Below are 25,108 nucleotides of genomic sequence, written 5' to 3' on the forward strand. Positions count from 1 at the left end.
GGTTTTGTGGTCAGACGAGACCAAAATTGAACCTTTTGGCCTCAACTCCACCCGCCATGTGTGGAGGAAGAAAAATGCTGCCTATGACCCCAAGAACACTGTGCCCACCGTCAAGCATGGAGGTGGAAGCATAATGTTTTGGGGGTGTTTCTCTGCCAAGGGTACAGGGCTACTTCACCGCATCACTGGGAAGATGGATGGAGCCATGTACCACACAATCCTGAGGGACAACCTCCTCCCGTCTGCCAGGGATCTGAAAATGGGCCGTGGTTGGGTCCAACATGATAACGACCCTAAACATACAGCAAAGGATTGGCTCAAGAAAAATCACATTAAGGTCATGGAGTGGCCCAGCCAGTCGCCAGACCTCAATCCGATCGAAAATCTATGGAGGGAGCTGAAGGTCAGAGTTGCCAAGCGACAGCCCACCAACCTTCATGATTTAGAGAGGATCTGCAAAGAAGAGTGGGCCAAAATTCCCCCTGGTGTGTGTGCTAAACTTGTGGTTAACTACAACAAACGACTCACCGCTGTGCTTGCAAACAAAGGCTTTGCCACTAAGTATTGAGTGTGTTTGGCAAGAGGGATCAAATACTTATTTTCCTCATTGAAATACACATTAATTAAAATATATTCTTTAAAATTATATTCTGGATTTTTGTCTTGATATTCTGTCTCTCCATGTTAGAATATATCTACCATTAAAAGTGCAGAAGGATAGTGTCTTTATTAGTGGGCAAACAAAGAAAATCAGCAAGGGATCAAATACTTCTTGGACTCACTGTATAGGAAGGGTTAAGGAGCTAATTGCAAGTTTTTCTCCTTTTTGCATCTTCTCTGAAGAGTAGCAACATGGGAGCTTCAAAACGCAACTCTCAAATGACCTGAAAACAAAGACTGTTCAACATCATGGTTTAGGGAAAGGATACAAAAAGCTCAGATCTCAGAGATTTCAGTTATCAGTTTCCACTGTGAGGAACAGAATGAGGAAATGGAAGATCACAGGCAAAGTTCTAGTTAAAGCCCGAAGTGTCAGAACAAGAAAGATGTCAGATAAGCAGAGGGGAAGGATGGTGGGAACAGTCATAGTCAACCTACAGACCTCCAGAGCTCCAAACACCTATATCATCACCATCTTGCTGCAGATGGAGTCACTGTACATCATTCACCTATTCAGCGCACTTTACACAAGGAGAGGCTGTATGGGACAAAAATTAATGCAGAAGAAGCCTTTTCTGAGCACACGCCACAAACAGAGTCAGTTGAGGTATGCTAAAGCTAATGCACATTTAGACAAGTCAGCTTCATTTTGGAAGGTGTTGTGGACTGATGAAGCTATTTGGAGGGTGGTATGCATGGCAGAAAAAGAACACAGCATTCCAAGACAAACACTTTAATGCTCCCCACAGTAAAATTTCTCAAAAGTATTAGATGAAGCACCGTAATTCCAGAGAACACAGTTCCACTGCTCTACAGCTCAATGCTGCGGGGCTTTTATACCCTTCTAGTTCATGTTTGGCATTAGGCATGGTCCCAATGGTGCCAATGTCTTTGTTAATCTGCTCTAGAGGGTCCTATTCTTTTGACACTACTGCTTTACCTGTGGTGGAACAGGTAATTCATTAATTAATTAGTAATAAAATAAAAATAATGTGTTGAGACAGGCTCCATGGCAGTTAATGTGCAGGGGTCCAGGATTATTAAGCCCTTATTTATACTACAGCTATTTCCATAATTCATTAATTTACCGTAGTGATTAATTAAATCATTGCTTGATTATTATTTCTTCCTTTTCATTTCTCTCTCCACTGTCACAGCACAGTGCAACTCTGTGCAACAACAAATGTCTTCTCTTATTATGCAGCAAAACAATAGACGCCACAGCGCCCCTACATTTTCTATTGTATAATACAATATGTGAGACTGACTGCATGCTTTGTAGCAAGCGTGTCAAACTCAACCACACAAAGAGCCAAATTAATAAAACAAAGCCAGGAGCCAGAGAACATCAGTATGTAACCCAAACCTTCCATTGTTTATTTAAAATATGCTAACAAACTTTAACAGCAAAATATAGGCACTTAAAGTAGACTATAAAATAATACATTAATACATATTAATTAATAATTCATTATTTAAATTGATTCAGGAATATATCAATTTGTAAGTTTCAATCCCAATATGCATTGTGATGCCCATTGCTATCTTATTATCTTGCTATCTTATCTCTCCAACAGTGTATTTTTATATTTTGCATATTTTGCACATAGTTTAAATAGCAACAGCACTGGTGAATATATCTAGTAAAATGGGCTTGATGGTCTCTAAATGAGGTGTGTTCAGGTACATTTCTGGTGTATTGCTATATTGGCTATATTTCTATAACAGAAAACACAGGTGCACCACTGACTGAAAAAAACAACAACCTAGACATACGTTAACAGTCTATCTTGGCAGTGAATTGTCACAGACTCATCTCACCACTTTTTATGCACACATAGACACACAGCAGTGCACAAACCCATAGCATATTCCTGTTGGCAGCTATGCAGACCTTTACATCAACAATAAACAGAATGAATGAGCGTGAACGAGAAGGTCAGTTTCCTCTGCTTAGAAGAGCTGGATACGTTCAGGTAGCTGCGCCCCTGAAATAGCAATTAGCCAAAGTGGTGAGAGTGCACCTAGCTCTTAAAGGGAATGACAAGTGACACACAGATTGGATCATTGCATGTTACATTCAAAACACACCCATGATTAATTATGAAGATAAGATAAGATAATCCTTTATTAATCCCACAATGGGGAAATTTACAATTACTACATAGCGAATTTCAAGCCACACAAGGCCTATGTCTCCCGTTGTTACGATAGCAAAGACACAATGACGCCCTAACCTGTGTGGTACACGGTTGACGGCTCACCTATAGCTCGCTAAAAGAGGGCAAATGGGCTTTACAGAGTGCTTTTGTTTTGAGGTAGACAAACCATTTCACATTAGACTGTGTTGGCTTAATACGGTAACTGTTCTCTATACACACCTGTCCTCTAACCATTTCATATATATCATGACTATGTTTTTTTTTGGGTTCACCTTCTATACCGCACCCAGTGAATGGAAAAGCCCTGATCCACAAATACATTAGCATTTCCCTGAGCAAGCAAGAAATCCACCACACACACATACACACACACACAAACACAATTTGTGCTTAAAGAGACTTCAGCAGTTCTCAACAGTCACGGCCTGTGCTGATGTAGACACTGATTAGTGTGTGGTAATTGAATTCTGTTAAAGTCATTGTTATTGAGAGAGAGAGAGCAGAGCTGATCTCAGAGCAGTGGTCAGAAGTTTGTCCCTTAGTGTGGTGAGGCTTAGGTTAGCTTTAAAGACGAATTTCTGTAATATCATGCTTTATACATGTATTTTTAGTATTCTGACCTATACTGAAACATGAGAGACCCCACACACTTTTCATATATTATTCTATTATCTGTATTCTCCTTTTGCCCTGTTCCTTAATTCTCAGGACCCCACAGGACCACATTTGCTGAAGGTATTACATTTTTCGAAAGCACATACTAACATTAGCGGCAATTTAAAGAGGAGAGAGCTAAGGTTAGCGGAGAGCTAGCAAACATTAGCTGTGAGCTAGGTTCAGCTTAGCATATAGCATAGATCTAGCTAACGTTACCAGGGAAGAGAACCAAGGTTAGCAGAGTTAACATCAATGGCAAGATAACTAACATAATAACATTGGCGGCAAGTTAACTAGGTTAATAGGGAGAAAACTAGGGTAAAGTGGAGAGATGGCTAACATTAGTGGCGAGCTAGCTAACATGTTCTGCATCACAATAGAACAAAATTGAAACAATAAAATTGATAACAAATGAGAAACGTTAAGTGTTGGTGTAAGTTATTTCCTACTAAAGAAATTATAACTACATTTTTGGGTCTTAAATTATATTTATTGAGGTCTTAAAAAGGTTCTTTTAAAAGCATTAAACTTGACTTTTAAAATGGAGCAAGAACCCTGGGACCTGAAACTGCCGCAGACAGTGAATGTAGTTTTTTTTTTTTTTTTGCATTTTGAAATTTCCAAATTATATATGATTAGCTTACTGTTTTAACTTCGGACCAAAGTTAAATCAGACAAACAAACATTCTCCATGGATCAGAGGGATGCTATTTTTAGTTTAGATTGTTCCTTTCTTTTACCTAGCATAGAGGATTTTTGCAAAACTCTTTATTGTTATAATGCAGGTTTGGTTTAAAAATATATATGTATTAGAAAGTCTTAAATGTAATCTCCCCATAACTGCAGTTACCCTGAGTAAGAATGCAAGAAATACCTAATGAATACAAGAAGTAATAATTTTGTGTTAATTATTTCCATATTTCTTCCTGTATTTTCAGTTTATCATCTTATCTGCTTTTTGTTGAAATAGATAGATAGATACTTTACTGATCCCCGAGGGGAAATTCTAGAAAATTTGGTCTGCCAGTGGTGGGTTTAAAGAAAAATGAATAAGAAATATTAATTAAAATAGACATTCTAGTTTTATTATAGTGCACAAGTGCTTGTATGTATTAGTTCACCTTGTGGTTAGAGCACCAGATTATTATTGATCACAGGGCTCAATAATATTGAATACACAAGGTTTATTATCCAGGTCATAGACTGTATATAAAGATGGACGCTTTGTCGCCGTTCCCATTCATTCAATGAAAATGAAGCCAAAATCTTCCGCCATTTTGGCGATTCAGAGACCAGAGTCTGCGCAGTAGACTCTTAATATCACTCTTAATTTAGCCTGGAGAACCAGTGAGTTTGCCCAACACATTTAGACTGAAATGTCAAAGAAAAGAAAGAGCAGCAAACAGCACCTTCAAGCCACAGTGGCCACTGCTGTATAGCAGCTTCTGCTTCAGAAAAGACTAAGCTGAACCTAAAGGGGGAATCTAGGACAGGTTGATGAGGTGATTCTAGCTCCTGGCCTGCTATGTAAATAAGAGATGGCCCACCCATGCGTATCTGTGTCAACATAGTGCTGGGCAAGTTACAGGCTGTTCTACAGGAAGAGTACTTTTTGGCTTTTATTGTGCCTGATATTCAGCATCTTGCTGCCTCCGGGGCTAGTATTTTTTTAAGGCGTGCTCTAATTTATGTGTAACACGTTTTAATACATTTGACACGATCAGTGTTTGGACTGGTCATAATATTTGGAATGTTTTTGTAGCTATGGCCTAAGGCTTTCCACTTCCCCATGCTAGTTATAGTATCAGGCTTGTTACACAACTCAACCTAATAAAGGCAGTCAGTCAAATATTAATTTCTTCATGTTTTTCTTACAAAAAAAAAAAAACACAGAGTAAGTAATAGAATGTCAGAGTTCTGATTTTATTAGACAGAGATTTATGTTTACATTAGGTTTCAGTATTCTGACAGCATAAATGAAGACTAAAGAGACAGTTGGAGTTTTTTTTTTATAAAGCAGTGAAAGGAAACTTAAGGATGTAAAACCTGGGGGATGTATTAGAAACATTGTTAAACATTATTACACATATTTTGCTTTACAGGGCTTAGTCTGGAGTTTGGTTGAAGACACAGAATTATAATTCCATTTAAAAATGCCAGACATCACATTTTATATATATATATATATATATATATATATATATATATATATATATATATATATATATATATATATATATATATATATTTTCACACTGCTTTTGGATAACTTTATTCCACTCCTGGTACAAACATTTAAGAAGTTCAGTTTGGTTCGATGGCTTGTGATTATCCATCTTCCTTTTGATTATTTTCCAGAGGTTTTAAATTTGGTAAAAATTAAAGAAAGCTATCATTTTTAGGTCTCGACGACTACTGGTGAATTTAAAATGTAAAATATTTTGTAAATAATCACCTTGTAATGTAATGGATGTTTGTGTTTTTTTAATCTGATTATGAATGATGCATGATTTATCATATGCAGTAAAATACAGAGCAGTTTTCAAGGACTGCAGCTGCTTTTACCATAAACATAAAAACTTCTCTCCTGTATTATCTCACGTGAGCGCTGCCACTATGATCGGGATATGGTTCGAAAACCCGGTCATGCAGCTTGCCATCAGCTGAGAGCACAATTGGCCTTGCTGTCTTTGAGTGGGTAGTTGGCGCTCTTTCCCTTCATCACTCCAAGGTTGATGTTGATCAGCACAAGGCGTCTGTGAGCCGATGTATCTGAAGCGAGTTGCTGCGCTTTCCTTCGAGCATGCTGGCTACTTGGCAATGCTGTATTATAAAAAAAATTAGCTTTTTGGAATCAGCCATATTAAAAAAACAATGTTGAACCCCAAACACCCCCACACAAAGAGAGTAGTGAATGTCTTTACAGAACTGCAGTGTGGAGTTTAAACTGGAAATATACCAAAAAAGTGCTTCTTTAAAATAAGATAAGCTAATTCCTTTAGCTTTTTAACTGATAAAGTGCTTTCCCAGAAGCAGCACATATGTAAACATATTGATGTCCGTGCTACCCATCTTGATAAAAAGTTTAACTTTAGCATTGGATATAGAAGCTTTTGTCTACAGATTGTTTGAAGCTTTATAGGAATGGTTTAGTGAAATTTTTATTTACATAATTTTACCTTACCTTAGTTCTGCAGCCATAAAGCAGCTATGCAGTTTGCTATCAAACACTAGATTTCAGTAGTTACCCAAAGCTATATACTATACACTAATATGTCATAGAATAGTAATACATAAGTTAACCTCAGTGGACAGATTGGGAATGCCGTTATCTATATATATCATTCCATTTCTGTTGTGTATGGAAGTTGTATGGATATTTAACATTCCTCAAACACGTCACATGTATTAACAATAAATCATTACCATCCACAGCAGACAGCACAGAAATCACTTCCACATTCTATGAGGGTGCCCCCCACACATGTATCCCAGCATTGTTTAGCTTCCATGGGACATGGCAAAAGTCAAGGGACACGAAACTATTTGTTGTACTGTAGTGTAAACCACAATGACAAAGACCTAGTCTGGTTTAGTATTTATAGACAGATTTCAAGGACTGTTGGCTTTTGTTTGTTAGCAGTGTGCACAACAGAAAAAGCTAAATTTGATTAAATTTTGAATTTTCTATCCAGTGTTGCTTACTGTCCTCCTTTGCTAAACAGAACGTGGTGTTTTTGCTTATGTTCTGCAGGACGAGGAGAGACGCGCAGTGAGTCTTGTAGCGCGAAAGGAGGATGAGAAGAAGCGCGAGAGCCACAAGCACACTGCTCATAAGGTGAACACTCGTTCAGCTCCTTCTGTTCTTTTCCCCTCCAGTTATTTTGTTTTCACTAAAGCACTCTGGTGTTTACTGTCTGATCGTATGCCAGAGTCCTGCGGCGTGATTTATTTCTCATTTTCCAGCCTGGGCCTGTGTTCCAACTGCATTGTCTCTCTGCTCTAAATCCACTTTAATCAGTGCCACCAATGCAGTAGAAAATCTCACAACAGAGCTTTTTGAGGCCAGTATTCTGCCTCAGACTGACCTCATGCAGAGGGGACAATTATCCTGTATCTTAATATAGGACAATTGTCCCTTTTTTACAGTATTGTGCAGAAGTCTTAGGCGTCCAAATTGTTTTAAGCCAGGCTGATTGAGGTCCAGAGGAATATGGGAGTGTCACTATGATCTAAGGATTGCTGCTTCACCATCAGCAGACGGAGTCAGAGAGAGCTTTGTCAGAGAGATAATTCTGTGCTGTGCTCTTGCAGCAACCTTTGCAGGATCACCACGCCTAGGGAGAGGAGCAACAGTGCTGAATTTTCTCCATTTGTACATCGTCTGTCTTTTACCATGGACACGTGAACATCAAGGCTTTTAGTGATACTATTCAACAATTCTTGAATGTAGGTTTTCTGAGAGCTTGATCCTTTGTGCAAGGCATGATTCACATCAAGCAATGCTTCTTCAGAAAAGCGAACTCAAAACTGGTGTGTGTGTTTTTATAGGGCAGGGCAGCTTTAACCAACACATCCAATCTCATCACATTGATTGGACTCCAGGTTGGCTGACTCCTGGCTCCAATTAGCTCTTAGAAAAGTCATTAGCCTAGGGGTTCACATACTTTTTTACCCCATGAACTGTGAATGTTAACATGTTGTGTTCAATAAAACCATGCAAACGTAATTTTTTGTTTTGTGTGGTATCAGTTTAAGCAGACTGTGTTTGTCTATAGTTGTGACTTAGATGTAGATCGGAACACATTTAATGACCAATTTATGCAGAAATCCAAGCATTCCCAAAGGGTTCACATACTTTTTCTTGCAACTGTATATTGCAATATAGATATTTTGTCCTACTCCTAGTATTAAACACATATTTGTATCCATACAACTGGTTTTATTTCGTAAAATATTTATTTCTAACATGGCATACTGGCATGAAATATTAAATACAAAATTTTTTAATTGTCCCAAAAATTAGTGCGCCTGATAATCCGGTGCGCCTTATGTATGAATTTTACCAGTCAGGCTGTAAGTAGCAGTAAAGCCACTCTGAAGAAGTACAGAGTTATACAAGTATTTAAATAACATATCTCCAGCACCGAGGCTGGAGCAGAAATAGCATTAGCTGCTAATCGCATCACTAGCTCTTTCGCACTTCAGAGGGGAGTATATCGTACTGTAGTCTGTGTGTTTACCGTGTTAAAACAACAAACTACGTTGGACGAAACGCTAGCTGATAGAGCCCTGGTTTACTGGAACACTCAGGGTTTCTCAGTGTAGTGCTGTTGGGTGGCATTTACTAGCACTATGCGCTGCTAACCACGGCTAGGGCTGTTGCTAACCATGCTTTTGAAAATATTGGAAATCTTATCTTACCGTAAATAACCGGAAGTGCTTTACTCACCCAAATAAACAGTTTTCAGGAGAGAAATTACTGTGCGACACCCTTGTTCCTTACTATTGTATAATATGCCTTATAATCCGATGCGCTTTATAGTCCATTAAATACGGTAAATATTTTATGTTTTTATGAATGTGTTACGAAGCCTCTATGTAGGTACCCTTTCAAATAAAGTGTTACTCAATATTTTTGTCCTCTTTCAGTGACATGCTGTGGATTGGCAGTCATACCGTACTCTAAGTGAGCTACAGTAATTGGTGGATGAATTGTGAGAGAAATAGAGTGGAAGATATGGAGAAATGCAGAGTGGTATTTGATGGTTCTGTGTAATCCAAACCTGTTAATCCCTGCCGTGGGGATGATAAGACATCAACTCTTCTTTGCCTTGTTACACACACACACACACACACACACACACATTTAGAGGGAGTGGCACATTCCACGCCAGAGTTAGTGGAAACTTAATAAGGGGTGAAAGAAGCTACATTCCTCTTTGGGTTTCTAGGTGGGGTCTGCTGTAGAAGACTGTACACATATTGGCTAAGAATTGCATTATTTATTGTACTGGAGGAAAGGCTGAAAGAGCTCTATCCTTTGTCGTGTCTTGGATGATTAAAAATGATATAAAAAGACTTATTGCAGGAGCAAAATCATTTAGCCACATACCACACAGCTCTCATTAAACATCTTACTGTGCTGAGAGAGACTTCCTGTCATAGACAGATGAGCTCAGACTCGCTGTGTTTATTTCTCAAGCGTCCCCCTCCTCATCCTTGTGACATATGGCCCACTGAGTGTTCCCACCAGCTCTAGTTCTGTCTGACAGCACTGCACAAGCACACTGCTGTTTATGTCTTGAAATGACAGCGTGTTCCTGAAGGCTTGAGAAACAGGAGCTCAAAATGGAGTTTGACAGCCTGAGAAACTGTAGTCCCAGTGCATTAATATAGATTGAACAGTCAGAAAGTAATTAAAAGTGTTTATCACATACTAGCATCACAACACACAATACAGTCCAATATAGAATATTCTGAAGATTCTGTGTATCGTATAATATATTGTATAGGGTAAAACATACAGCTCTGGAAAACAAGCTTAAAAATTATGGGTTTCTTTAAATGATGAGAATTTACCAAATTGAAAACCTCTGAAAGATGATCAAGAGGAAGATGGATGATCACAAGCCATATAACAAAGCTGAACTGCTCAAATCTTTGCACCAGGAGTAAAGGCATAAAGTTATCCAAAAGCAGTGTGTAAGACTGGTGGAGGAGAACATATCAAGATGCATGAAAACTGTGATTAAAAACCAGGGTTATTCCACCAAATATTGATTTCTGAACTATTAAAACTATTTGTTTTCTTTGCATTATTTGAGGTCTGAAAGCTCTGCATTTTTTTTGTTATTACAGCCATTTCTCATCCCTTCACAATTAATATACAGCAGATTCATATGTGATTAAAATCTATCCACTAGTATTAGTCATACTGTAAAATATAGTATTTTGCCTATTTTTTACAGTATGACTAATACTAGTGGATATACAGTGAGTCCAAGAAGTATTTGATCCCTTGCTGATTTTCTTCGTTGGCCCACTAATAAAGACATGATCATTCTATACTTTTAATGGTAGATGTATTCTTACATGGAGAGACAGAATATTAAAAAGAAAATCCAGAAAATAAATCTAAGGAATATATATTAATTGATTTGTATAAGTATTTGATCCCTTAGTATTCATTAGCAGTTCTGGCTTTTACAGACCAGTTAGACACTCCCAATCAACTTGTTACCTGACCTGAAGCCACCTGTTCTCACTAATCACTTGTGTGAAAAACACCTGTCCACAGAATCAGACAGATCACAAAGATTTCAAGTCTCCAACATGGGTAAAACCAAAGAGCTGTCACAGGACCTCAGAGTCAGAATTGTTGACCTTCACAAAGCTGGAATGGGCTACAAAAAGATTAGTAAGGTGTTGCCCGGTGCTCCAAAGAAGATTTCGCCTCGTGGGGTGGCAATGATGCTGAGAACGTCCTGCAACCACTCGGCAGGAGTTAGCAAATGACCTGAAGGCAGCTGGGACCACCGTTTGCAAGGAAACAATTGGCAACACTTTGCGCAACAATGGATTCACATCCTGCAGTGCCCGAAAGGTACCCCTGCTGAAGAGAGCACATGTGGAGGCGCGCCTCAAGTATGCCAATGATCATTTGAAAGATGAACCAAGTTATTGGGAGAAGGTTTTGTGGTCAGACGAGACCAAAATTGAACTTTTTGGCCTCAACTCCACCCGCCATGTGTGGAGGAAGAAAAATGCTGCCTATGACCCCAAGAACACTGTGCCCATCGTCAAGCATGGAGGTGGAAGCATAATGTTTTGGGGGTGTTTCTCTGCCAAGGGTACAGGGCTACTTCACCGCATCACTGGGAAGATGGATGGAGCCATGTACCGCACAATCCTGAGGGACAACCTCCTCCCCTCTGCCAGGGATCTGAAAATGGGCCGTGGTTGGGTCTTCCAACATGATAACGACCCTAAACATACAGCAAAGGCAACAAAGGATTGGCTCAAGAAAAATCACATTAAGGTCATGGAGTGGCCCAGCCAGTCGCCAGACCTCAATCCGATCGAAAATCTATGGAGGGAGCTGAAGGTCAGAGTTGCCAAGCGACAGCCCACCAACCTTCATGATTTAGAGAGGATCTGCAAAGAAGAGTGGGCCAAAATTCCCCCTGGCGTGTGTGCTAAACTTGTGGTTAACTACAACAAACGTCTCACCGCTGTGCTTGCAAACAAAGGCTTTGCCACTAAGTATTGAGTGTGTTTGGCAAGAGGGATCAAATACTTATTTTCCTCATTGAAATAAAAATTAATTAAAATATATTCTTTAAAATTATATTCTGGATTTTTGTCTTGATATTCTGTCTCTCCATGTTAGAATATATCTACCATTAAAAGTGCAGAAGGATAGTGTCTTTATTAGTGGGCAAACAAAGAAAATCAGCAAGGGATCAAATACTTCTTGGACTCACTGTATTTTAATCACATATGAATCTGCTGTATATTAATTGTGAAGGGATTTTTTAACCCTGAAGAAATCAGCAGTATATTTAGTTTTGTTTATCTGACCAAAAAAATTGTCAAATAAATTTTAATCCTTGAATCTGCAGTGTAATAATGTTGTATTAATTCTAATTCTAATTTCAATATTGGGAAATGACACATGATAGATAGCTTATCTCATATCTTATAAATATCTTACATATAAATTGATATATGAATAAATATACAATGCCATTGTCTTCCGTCTGTGTTTGTTGGTGTAGGAGAAGCGTCGCTTGGCAATCCGCAATGCAGCGCAACAGTGGGAAGGATCCAAGAACTGTCTGGAGCTTCCTGCTCAAAACGGAGCCAAGGAAGATCTCAGCCCTGAGAACAGCCCCGCCCACTGCCCCGCCCAGACCAATGGCATTGCTCAAGAGCCTTCACCTGACGAGCTGAGGTAGGGATCAAAGGTTAGGGCTGAATCACGGCTGGCTTCACAGTAAACAAATAGAGTGTGTCCCAGTTGCGTAGTAATTCATAATACTCAATAGTTTTTTTGCTCATGGCTGTGTTTTGGGAGTAACGTAAAACAAACCAATCAGCATGTCACTTGCCACTGCCTTTAAGAGCCAGGTGGGCTTTAACTTTGGCAGATTGCTATTTTAACGGTGCAGTGCCTCTGTTCTGTTTACTGTTGATGTGAACGTTGGGTTTGTGCACTACTGCATGTCTATGTTTGTGTGTAACGAGCACAGCGTACCTGCATTGCCAAGATAACAGTGAACATCTGACGGTTGACTGTTGTCAGGATATAAATCAGTCAGTGGCGTACTTGTGTTTTCCATTGCTAAGATAACAATACGCGAAAAATTTACCTGAACAGAAAGTTTCCAGACTACCACACCCATCGGTGTAGATATATTCATAAGAACTGTTGCTATTTAAATGACGCAGGTGCAAGGTGTGAAAATGTTATGTCTCCCAATGCAAATGCAAAATGGAAAGGAAGGAGCTTCTCTTGGACATTTGGAACAGTATTAGAAAAAAATAGCAGAAAACAAGGCTTCACCACTTTCAGTTAGACGGATTAGTATATTAGTGGTTTGTGAACTATCCAGCCCAACCGGCAATATAAAGATTAGTATGTATTATATACCCTACAGTATTAATGTGTAATTCACCACTGGTATTCATCCATAGCATACAATACTGTAAGGCTGTTGCTTTAACTATATATTGGTCTCTTCTTTATACCTTTTTCTATTTTCTCTTTTTAGAAAAGACAAAGGGAGTCCATTCACCCTTTCAGAGCGTCCAGCAGGGGGCAGTGAGAGTAGGTTCCGTTCAACCAGCCGCCCCAACAGCCCCCGAGACCCCAGGTGCCCACACACACACACACACACACACACACACACACACACACACACACACACACACACACACACACACACACACACTCAGTCATACTGTCTCTGTGTGAGGATAATGTTTGTAAGGCAGATCAGTTCTGTAACATTATACTGTAATGCCTCCTTTACTTTGCATGCTTATAACAGTGGCAAACAATTACAATACTGTTTGATCTGGTTTCATTCTGGTTTCAGGCACACACACACACACACACACTTGCAGACACACAGACACATATGCACCCGCAAACACACACACACACACACACAATTTATACTGCAGTGTGTTGGCTCTTACTTCAAACACAACTTTTGGACTACTTGTAAAGCATCTGTGTGTGTATCGCATGTTTATTCCATTCCTTGGCAAAGAAGTTGGGTAGGCTATATTCCCAGGGTATTGTGTGTACATATGTATACAGACAGACAGATAGATACACACACACACAATTCCACACTGACAGCAAGTCTTCTATTTATATGGTTTATGTAATTCAAGGCTTTTTAGGGATTATAATGCATTTGTTTACTTATGTAAGTGAATATTTCATTTTAATTAAGTTGCGTGTGGTTTGTAGCAACAAGAAGGGCTAATGTTTTGGTAGACAGTGTTCATCAACATTAAATTCAGTCATAAACACGAATTACAAGACTAGCACTAGCATCTTTTTTTTCACTTGCTAACATGTTTGTTCACACAGTCTTTATATGTGTACACACACTCCCATTTATATTGTAAAACAGTGATATATGGTTTGGATAGCAGTACTATTCGGAAAAAAACATAAATCTTACCAGAAACAAAAAAATTTAATTTAGATGTATTATGTATTGAATTGTGGATTATGGATTACGGGCAGTCGTAATAATGGTCTGTGTTCATATAGTCCTACGTCATGGAGCCATCTGCCAATGGTGCTGGCCTGACGGGATGACTCATACAGGACATGCAGGATCTGTTGGGTCACTCGACGCATGTAGTACAATTCGTTGGTTCTTCCTCTCTGTGGTTTGTGTTGGTCTCCCAGATCTACCCACCTGGAGGGAGCAGGGGCATTTTGCTCCCTCTGAGCGCCGGCAGCTTGATGACAAAGCTGCATGAGCGGGGGTTTGAACCTGCGACCTCCTGCTCATAGTAGCAGCGCTTTAGACTGCTGGACCACTCGGCACTCCGTATAATTTACATTTAGGAATAGTTTTTAGATAATGAGTCATTTTGGGGTAACCAATTGCATTTAATTTGACATTTTACTTGAAATAATATAAGAAAGTCACGTTGGTTCAACAAAATGCATTTGACTGTATTTTTCAAGAAGAAATAGCTTTAAAATAATATAAGAAAATCATGTTGGTTTAACAAATAAAAAATACAGATGTTCAGCATGAATTTATATATATATTTTTTAAACACAACTTTACTATGTGCAATCGATGTACATACTTTTTCATGTAAATACAACACAATTTGTCTCAGTGTAGTATGGGTTGGGGTGAGGTTAGTATTAAGTTAAGCTGCTACAATAATAAAAGTATTAATGACAGCCCTTACTAACATAGTAGATATAATTATATAGTACTTCATAGTACTACAATATAGTAAACGTGCGTGTGTGTGTGTGTTTCTGGGAGAGAGAGAGAGTGTGTGGGTGTGGGAGGAGAAGCCCTGTAGCATGCAGTTTAGATTAAAGGCATGAATTATGAATGTTCCTCCCAGAAAACATTAGTCTTAATACACTTCTCCTCATCCCTCTCTTCTTAAAGGGAGGGTGCTGGGCAGATACCTCACATATCATTCTCCACTAAACACACACAGTACTGTTCTTTATTTATTACCATCCTTAAAACAACTTGCAGTCTCTCTCTCTCCTCTGTTTGTAAGCTTTACTTTCTGGGAACACCTTGTGACCTGTAGAGGATCGAGTTGTTCTTTGTTCACAGTCCCAGCTCCCACATGTTCATGTACAGCTTGTGCTCAGACACCTGACTCAGCTGATGCCCAGGTTCTAAGAGGTCTCTACAGGTTGCATGGAACAGCTGGCTTTTCCACGAAATCTTTAACAGTGTGTAAACATTAAAGAACACCCTTTTCTGTAGATCATTTGTAGAGATTTCTGCTCCTCAAATAACTGCATTTGTGTTTCCCTTTAGATTATATATGATTTTTTTTTTTGCTTTTGTTTTTGTGGTGTGTTTTGGGTCATTATTAGGGGTGTGACGAGACACTAATACCACGAGACGAGACGAGACACGATATTGGGGTCACGATAACGAGACAAGACGAGATTTAAAAATTTAATTTTAAAGAAAACTATTTTTTTGGACAAAATCATATAACAGACTGGTTTCTCTCACACATTGATTCTATAAGGAATAGAAATAAGAATAAAAAATAAAAATACAACTTATAGTGCAACAAATAAGTGCAAACCACAACCAGTCATATTAAGACTATGGTTTGTGTTTTTTCTCCTAATTCTCTTGTAATTTAACTATTCATAACCATAACCAGTTAGATTAAGACTATGCTTGAAGTGCAAACAGAGACAAATTTTTTTTTAAATACAGTACAGAGCTAAGGGATTAGTACAACTGCCTATGAAACAGTCACGTGTAGGACTTATTTACAGTACTTGTATATGGTTTGTGTCTTGTTGGTCACTGTATAAACTGTTACCGTTTATTGTTTTCACTGGAGCCAAAATGCAGCCAGACTTACAACTTAAAAGTAGCAGAAGCATCTTCTATGCCAGTGGTACTTAATTATATTAAATAATTAAGTGCTATATCCTGTAAGGTTGTTTGAACTGAATGATGTAAAATATAGAAGAAGAAGAAGAAGAAGAAGAAGAAATGCCTCTCTGGACAGATTTTGTTTACATTTATTCCCTGTCTCTCTGTCGCGCTCGGCGTGACTAGTTTCTGCCCGTTCTCGTTTTTCCACCCGTTCTCGGGCTCCTTATAAAGGCGTTTTTTCCGCGTGAGGGGAGGTGTGTTTATTTATTTATTTTTCCTTACCGCGTCTGCATAGATCTGATTGACTGAAGAGAGCGTTTTGTGATCTTACCACACACGTGATTGGTATGTGAGTTTACTGCGCCGCACAATTAAATCCTTCTCAGTAGTTTATCGGTTTGGGTCCCCACTGGACAATGTTTGGGTCCGGACCGCGGTCCGCCCATTAGTGACCTCTGTTCTATACAAATGCCCAAATTTTCCTCTTCTGCTGAGAGCTGCTCTCAAACTCGCTGCTACTGGGTTATCAGATCCCTCTTAAAAAGTCCACATTAAACTGTTTTTTTTTCTCTTGCGAGACAGGTTTAAGCTTGACGAGAAATATCGTCACATTTAATCTCGCGAGATCTCGTGGCACGATATCTCGTCACACCCCTAGTCATTATCTATCTGTATTGTCATCCTGTATTGTAGTGTCACTCTCTCGGCTTTGAAGAATTTAAATTAATCAGAACAGAAATTATATTTCTCTACACTCCAGTGCTCCAGTTCTGTTATCAGCCATACATGCCAATGCCATAACACTACCTCAACCATGTTTGACGAATGATGTTGTTTGCTTTGGATGGAAATGCACACAGAAAAACACAGCATATAAAATAAATAAATAAAAAGATCACCATCAGTGACCTTCATAACTGAAGACCAAAAATGTACAGGCATCACACACATATCATATCAAACAGGAGATGCATATCTATATATAGAGAGCATCAAGTAAGCTTTAATCCTTACTGGTGAGTAGATTTTAGATTCTTTGCCCGAGCCTGAATTCGACCCGAAGCCCGACCTAAACTCGGGCCAAGATTTCCTACCACTTTTCTCGGGCCTGGTCAGTTCACGCTCAAGAATATGGTCTGTCATGTTTTTCATGCTATATTTATTATATATAAACCAGTAGGGTGATAATCACAATATAGCAAAGTAACAAAATCAAACAGTGTTTTAAAAAAAAGTTGCACAAGTTAGAATGTACGCACACGTGAGCTCCTCCACTTCACTGTTCTAAATAAACATTGTTTTTAAATAATAGGTCTATGCTTCTTTAGTGTTTCAATGTTAATTAGCGTCATTCTGAACAGAATTTGCTCATTCAAACAGCCTGAAAATGATTTTAAAAAGCTCAGGGTCTGGCTTGGGCCGGGTCGGGTTGGATTTTTTGGGCCTGATCTGAGTTCAGATGTTAGCTAGCATTGGGCAGAAAGCTGTCAATGACTAAGAAGTGTAGCCATAATTCACATATTATATCAAATCACAGAACATACTAATCTAACCAACTGAGCACCATCTATCTGTTATTAAAAATTAGTGATTAATTCAGCTTGGACAACAGTTGTCTGTTAGCCATTATCACTAATCCGCCATTTTGTTTCGTTTATTATTATATAAGGGCAGATAATATAAATGAAAAGATGTATAGTAAAATCAATGACTATATTGACTGAAATAATGAAGAACATCCATGTTTTTTTTTTGTTTTGTTTTTTTCATTTTATTGCACTATTCCGTTATAATCTGTTATTATTTGCATTTCATTTTTAAGCATTTAAGCAGGGCTGGTATATTTTGCTATATGTTGGCTGGTTGTTTTGCAATTGTGTAACTAATTTGAATGCAAAGAACAGGTTTGAAACTTGTCATGTAAGATATAGGTTGGCCTCCAGCACAAGATTTAAGATTTTGACTTGGAGTGAGGCAAACTTTAAAATGTTTAAATTGTTTGACCTTCCCTCTGACCCTAGCTTTGTTAATGTTCTAATAGCTTTGCTAGAGCACCTTGCAAACGTGGCTCCTTATTTTTATAACCCCTTATCATACTGTTCACACTGTTTGTAGAAAGGAGAAACATACTGTTTTGTATAGAGATGAAAGCACTTAATTGAAATGAGCGGCGGGAGAGATTAGAGCAGTGAATGGTTTAACTGTGACTGATGTGGGATAACATTAGATGCAAACATATACATATATGAGGCCTTTGCTACTGCTGAGCTGAGGCGAATGATAAACGACCTGCCGGCATGTATGCAGGGCTGCTCTGGATCATCTCTGAAGGAGGTCTGGGACACACATGGGTGAACTCATGGGAACCCCACTATTTTATACCTTTGCTATCAAGCCAATCTGATGGATTTCCCCTTTAAAGAAATCCCAAAGTGTTATTTATGTTTTTTTTTTTTCAAATCTAATCTGTGTTCCAAAGAATCCTAAGAGAGAACCTGTCCTCTTCCCCAGAACCCATACATCAGGAGCTTGTGCTGTTATTTAATCAAACCTACTTACTTTTTTTTGCACTATAAGGCACACTATCAATAAACATCTATTTTCTGGTCTATTTTAATACAAAATATGCACTGGATTATAAGGTGCATTATGTGACACTAGTTAGAAACAGGAGTGTCTCTCTGTTTTCTTTCTAATTCAGCAGGTCTTGCCTGTAAAGCTAAGCTAAGTAAACAAAACTGTAATTCTTAAAAAAAAAATTCAAACTAGCGCTGGATGTTAATTTACACAGATTCCTCTGAAAACTGTTTATTGATTAAGTAAAGTGCTTCCATTGATTTACAGTAAGCTTAGATTTCCAGATTTCTACTAAGGCTGGGTGCAGCAGCACTAACAGCTAACCGCTAGTGCTAGCGACAGCACTACACTAAGGGAACCTGAGTGTTTTGGTAAGCCAGGGCAATATTAGCTAGTGGTTCATCCCACATAGCTTGTTTTAACACAGTAAACAGAAAGGCAACAGTCTGATATAACTTGTATCTGAGTGGCGAAAGAGCTAGCCCTTAGTGTGGTTAGCGGGTAATGTTTATGCTGCTCCAGCAGTGCTAGGCGGGGTTAGCAGCAGGCTACAGGTCCACAAGAACACTGCAGAGTAGCTATTATTTTTTGGTGGGTCATTCTCAGCTGCAGTGGTTTGTTACCGTGTGTTGCTACTGAAGATTTTATACAGTGTCCATTCACTGTTCACTCTTTTATACACTCCTACATAGTTCATCCACCTTGTAGATGTTAAGTCAGAAAGAGGCAGAAGATCATTTGTTGCCACCAATGAGGTGGTCATGATATTGGTCATAGTTAAAAGTGTTAAACAAACCAAAATAGCATTTTTATTTGGCTTATATCTGAGGTTCTGTTAACTTGCAGTTCTGCGGCTGGTAACTCTTGGTTTTACTTTCCTGGGGCTTTCCTGATGAGTGCCATTTTCATCATACCATTTCTTACGGTATTTGCGACTGCAGTTGAGGAAATTGTGTTTATGCTGTAGTTGCTTAGTAACCACTGAACCTTGAACACCAATGGTTCTCCAGTTCTCCAGTTGCCATTCCTTGAGCACTTTTGGTAAGTGCTGACCACTGTGTATTGAAAACACCATACACAGCCTTCCGTTTTGGAGATGCTCTGACCCAGTTGTGTAGCTAATGTATCACATCAAAGCCCTTGTCAAAGTGCTTTTTTTAATTAAAAAAAAAAAAAAAACTAACTGCATACTGTGACTTAATATAACCCAATTTTTGACAGATGCCCTTGTAACATGATTATTAGCGTTTTGAATTACTTGACATCAGTGTTTTTTCATCAATGACTTACAGGAACTACAAGCACAAAAGAGAAATATAGAACATTTTATCATTTGAAGATGCATATAGGGCAATTTGCCACCCACTGCATTTAAGATGCTTCATATATCACCCATACATTATAGGATGTGCCTTGATCATTTGCCTATAAAACAGTCAGCTGGTTGGAGGGATGTCCTGATGTCCTGAATCTGTCTGCACACAGTGAACAGAGACATTTGCTCATAGATTCTGCTTCAAATTGTACTGAATGTAGAAATGTTTAAAACTAATTTAAGTTGCATGAATTGCTAACACAGATGTGCAATTTCACACACGGTTTGTCTAGTCCCTGTCACCTTTTAGAGCTGACAAACTTAAACAATTTGGCACCTACTAGAATTGTGTTTTCCTGAGTGATGGTGCTTACGCAATGAGTTGGGGATGAGTTTGGTTGGTGAACATCCATCATCCTGACCTTGCTAACATTCTTGGCACAAAATACAATCAGATCCTTAGAGAAATGCTCCAAAATTTAGTAAATAAAGCCTTTTTCCTGGACAGTACTCCGGTATGGTTAATCCAACAAAAAACTGAATAAACTCCTTTTTTTATGCCCTTGATTTCTTTTCAGAAAAAAACAATGAACAAGTGGTCCAATATGGTGTAAAACACAGAAAATATTCATGGCACATTATATATATACATTATGTTCCATGCTCTCTGCTACAGCACAGGAGGAAATGGCTTGTGATATGGCTTTCTGTTTCTCTGTCTCCTTTTCTTTTGTTTCATTTCGGGGCCTTCGTTTCAGGGGCAGGGGTTCAAGGCTGCCATTCATCCATCACGTTTGATTAAGCTGAACAGTACGTGAGAAACTGCAGCATTGGTTTTTGGGATAATTCCAGAACACAGTAGAAGTCACTGTAAGATTTATCTGGGTGTAGCTGTCAGATGCACTCCACCCATATTGCAGTGTTTGTGTGTGTGAATTTGGCTGCTTTGGTCGCAGTGGTTTAGAGATTAGCACTGTCTTCTACTGCAGCCCTTTTTGGCACCAGCTTCTCAGACACCACCCATGGTGCTGGGCAGCATGTGCAGGTAGTTTGGATGTCTTTATATGTCAGTGATTGTCTTTATGTGTGTTTTTGGGTACTTGTGTTATACCGTCCGAGGCCTGCATTGGGTGCATTGGGCTGCCTTAAATGCCAGTAAGATGTAGGATGTCTAAGAGATAAGTTATTTTATGATGGCTTTGGAAGTCTACTGTCCATCTAAATTACACTTCAGACGTATAAGAATCGGTGCTGACACTCTATTGCTCTCTCTTGGCTATCAATAGGCTAAACATGCACTGCACAGCTTGATTTAGAGCCTGTGTCTTTGCTATCCTAAAAATAAAATGCACAAAGGCATGTATGGTACTAATTTGTGTTTTGCGCATGACATGAAATAAACCAATAGGCGTGTCATTTACCATTCCATTTAAGAGTCAGGTGCGCTTTGACTTTGGCAGATTGCTTTTTTTAATGCTGCATAGCCTCTGCTCTTCTCAGCTGAGGAAACTGACCTGCGCATTCAGATTATGAAGGCGTGTGAGCAGTCAATTTACAGAAACAACAATGTTATTTTATTCTGTATTCTGTTTGCTGTTAATGTAGGTTTGTGCACTGCTGCGCATGTTGAGTGCACAAAGTGCCTGAATTGCCAAGATAGCAATAAACGTCTGACAGTTGACTGTTGTCTAGGCTCATTTCAGTCAGTGGCGCACCTGTGTTTTCCATTGCCAAGATAGCAATATGCCAGAAATTTACATGAACCTACTTCATTTCCAGACCACTGCGCCAATCGATATAGATATATTCGTAAGCTCCATTTCTATTTAAACGGTGCAAGGCATTAAAATAGACTTTTGGCGGGGTGTTAGGTAGCAATGATTATCGTGATGCGATGCTATTTCTTTTACTCAAAGGAACCAGCTTCATTCCATTTGGGTCTTGTTTGGTTTGTAGGGACTTCTGCCAAGACATATTTACAATACAATACTGATATGTCAGAAGTTATGGGATACTGTAGTAGTATGTTAATTAATTTAGGTGTATAATATCAGGCAGAATGTTGACAAAAATGATGGCTTGTTAAAAGGGTTAATTGAGATGCATCCTTAATTTGTAGATCAGAAAGATTTATACAGAGTTCAAAAGTTGATAGAGTGATTATGATCCTCAAATTTCAGTGCCTAAGGAAATATTAATATTTATGTGAAATGTCTCTTAATTTGATTTAAAATAGTGCATTCTTTCAAAAGCACAACAACAATTATGTAAGATGAATCTCAGCTCTTGCTTTGATCTTGGTATGATTTTGTACCCTTCTTGCTCCCCTATTTGTCTCTTATTCTGTCTTTTATTCTGTTTCTCTTTCTTGCTCTTTCTATCTCTTTCTTTCTTTATTCATCCCTCTTTCAACCTCTCTCTCTCTGTGAATAAGTAGTCACCTGGAGAGGATTGGGTTTGTTCTTGAGCACAATGGCTGCCTTGTAACACTTCTCTCTGTTCCCTTCTTCGTCTCTTTCTTGCAACAAACGGCGGACAAATCTTCCCTTCTTCTGTGCTGGAATTCCCACGTGCCTCTAGTGTTACCCCCTGCGTGTCACCCCTATAGATTTCTACCACAGTCTGCCTCCCCAGCGTGTGAAATGTGAATAGGCTTATTAGGCTTATTTAGGGTGTTTTTTCAGTGTTAAAAGCCAGTTGCCGCATATCCAATTTGCTGGCATGCGGGTGTCGTGAGGCACAGGTGGTCCCGGGTCGCTGAAGCCCCGCCCGGATATTGAGCCTTCCTGAGACTCACCCAAGTCTCCCACTCTCACGGCTTTCTTATCGGCCGGACTGCCCAGGACAGGATCAGCCTAGAACTAGAGCCAATTAGGCCACAGTAGACGGATGTCTGTTCTCTGCTTCTGCAGACCCATAACCCTGCTTTTGAGCCGGGTTTTAGCTACTGTATTTAATGTGATTTAATGTGCAACACATGTAAATAGGTATAATACTGTGTTGGAGCTTCTGTCTGATTAGCATCTATGCTAAAGCATCAGGCAGAGAAAGGATATGGCAGTGCACCATATCAGCACTCATATTAGAGCTATGAGGTGTATTACACAACAGACACAAGACATGGCTTAATGTGTAAGTTTATAATGACATATTTTGGCATGCAGTTTGCATGATGCTGATATTCACTACTCTAGAGGTGCACAATACACTGACATGCCAAATGTGATGGAACAGCAATTCTTGTGACTTCTGCCATGTTGAGGTTTCTGGGCATGCACCGTTGTGGGAATTCTGGGCCGATGCCGATGTCCAGTATTACAAAAATGAAACAAGGACCCACTTTCCAGATTTAATATGGCACATGTGTAGGATGGTCTTCTTTCTCCCTCACGCTATCTAGTAAAGGCATCTATTAGCAGATGCAACAGAATTGTACTATTCACTTTCTCTTTTAATGGTGGATGTAGTTTGCTAGCTGTATGTACCTCAAACAGAATCCTAAACCTTCCAGTGCTGGTGGCATCTTAGCTAGCATTATAGCTAACTGGTTTACATCCATAATAATCACGTAGGTTAGGGATTTTTTTGTATTATTTAGCTGTATGAGACTCTTTGAGCAGAAAAGCATGAATAGTTAAGAGCTTGCTAAATAATCAGCTAACTGAGTAGTATCTTATCTTTAATTACTCAGTACATGAGTCCCACAGCTCACTAGCAAGATAGCTAGCTAACTTAGGTACCTGAGCAATAGGTAGCTATCATTTAGCTCAGCTTCTGCAGTAGTAATTAGCTTCCACACACTCTGCCTGTATTTATTAAGCATTTATCCAGCATTAGTGTTTAAAGTTCGTTCTGAAATGAACAGAGATAAGCTTTATTTACTTAGTTAGGTTAACATGGTCTATCATGCATATTCTACCTTAATTTAATAAGTTGACAATCCACAGCGCAGATCCTAATTAAAGTTATGATTTCTACAACATTTTAGCAATATTATATTACCATACTGGTGAGGTAAATCCCCATGTTTTTAGCTGAAAGGTTGAATATAAATCATATTTTAAGGCTCCACTGCTCCAGGAAGCAGAGGGGCTATCGCTCACATTCAGCTGCTCTGATGTCCTGTGATTGGCTGGGAAGTCCGTGAAGCGTTGCCTGTCACATGATCTCCAGGCATGATTTGATTGGCTGGTTGTTGGTTCAATTGAAGACTGAATCGATTGCTCATCCTGTCCAGGATGTTTACTCTGAATTTAGTACCTCGTACTTTGAGCTGTGAATTTGACATGTTGAATTTAAGCAACCTGAATTAATTTTAAAGTTGAATTTTTGCCTTTGAGTTTTTTACATTGAAATAAAACAAGTGAAAATTATATATTGAAAAATGCACGTGTTTAATTCAGAGGCAAACAATCACATGCAGTAATTCAGTGTAAAATAATTCAGTGCTAGAAATTCAAGTGCTTTTAAATTTGAAGAATTTCAGTTGTGAGTTTGGTGAGTTGCTTTGAGAGATGCTCTGCTGAATTCTAGTACTCTGTCAGATTCTGACTGCCTTTCTTGCTCACGCCCAGACATATTTTGGCTGGATTTAACATAAAACCCTGATAAATAATTGTCTCAGCATATGTTTTGAAATAGTGTTCATTTATTGGAAAGTTTAACTGGAAATCAGTTTAATGGAATGCAACATTGGAAAAAGGAGGAGATTTTTTTTTATCAAAGTAAAGTAAAGTACTTTAATCAGTAAATTCCAGGCTCCAGGTAAAAATACTGTCAGTGTGCATCTTGATCTTTCTTTCAGAATGGACTTTTAGTGATCCAGACGGATGTCCATTTCATCCAAATGCAGACCGATTACCCTGCTCTTTGGACCGGGTTTTAGCTACCATAGTCATTGCCTCTATCCTATTGAAACACATGTAAACAAACGCAGGGCTTTGTTCAGGGTTCTCAGATTAGCATCTACGCTAATGGATCAGGCAGCTAGGGGATTTGGCAGGGCACCATGTAGGCACTCAGCACTGTAAGTAGTGTTACACTGCCTAGTGTGTTTACATCTGTAGAAACACAGTGGCCTCTGTGCAAGGATGCAG

The 25,108-nt window shown here is 38.9% G+C and overlaps 1 protein-coding gene and 1 long non-coding RNA gene across 3 annotated transcripts in view; one reads left to right on the plus strand and one right to left on the minus strand.

The window, feature by feature from the left end:
• The window catches only part of LOC125804591 (uncharacterized), a 349,596-nt gene that overhangs the window by 108,995 nt on the left and 215,493 nt on the right, over positions 1–25,108 (minus strand). The gene's annotated exons all lie outside the window — the stretch shown is intronic.
• LOC103024138 (leucine-rich repeat-containing protein 49) overlaps positions 1–25,108 on the plus strand; it is a 78,259-nt gene that overhangs the window by 36,393 nt on the left and 16,758 nt on the right. For both annotated transcript variants that reach the window (XM_049483620.1, XM_022679832.2), the window contains exons 11-13: positions 7,234–7,317; positions 12,260–12,435; positions 13,256–13,357. In XM_049483620.1, the coding sequence (XP_049339577.1) occupies positions 7,234–7,317; positions 12,260–12,435; positions 13,256–13,357 (362 nt within the window). The remainder of the gene's footprint in view (positions 1–7,233; positions 7,318–12,259; positions 12,436–13,255; positions 13,358–25,108) is intronic.

This window comes from Astyanax mexicanus, chromosome 9 (assembly GCF_023375975.1).
Source record: "Astyanax mexicanus isolate ESR-SI-001 chromosome 9, AstMex3_surface, whole genome shotgun sequence".
In the NCBI taxonomy this organism is placed as follows: Eukaryota; Metazoa; Chordata; class Actinopteri; order Characiformes; family Acestrorhamphidae; genus Astyanax; species Astyanax mexicanus.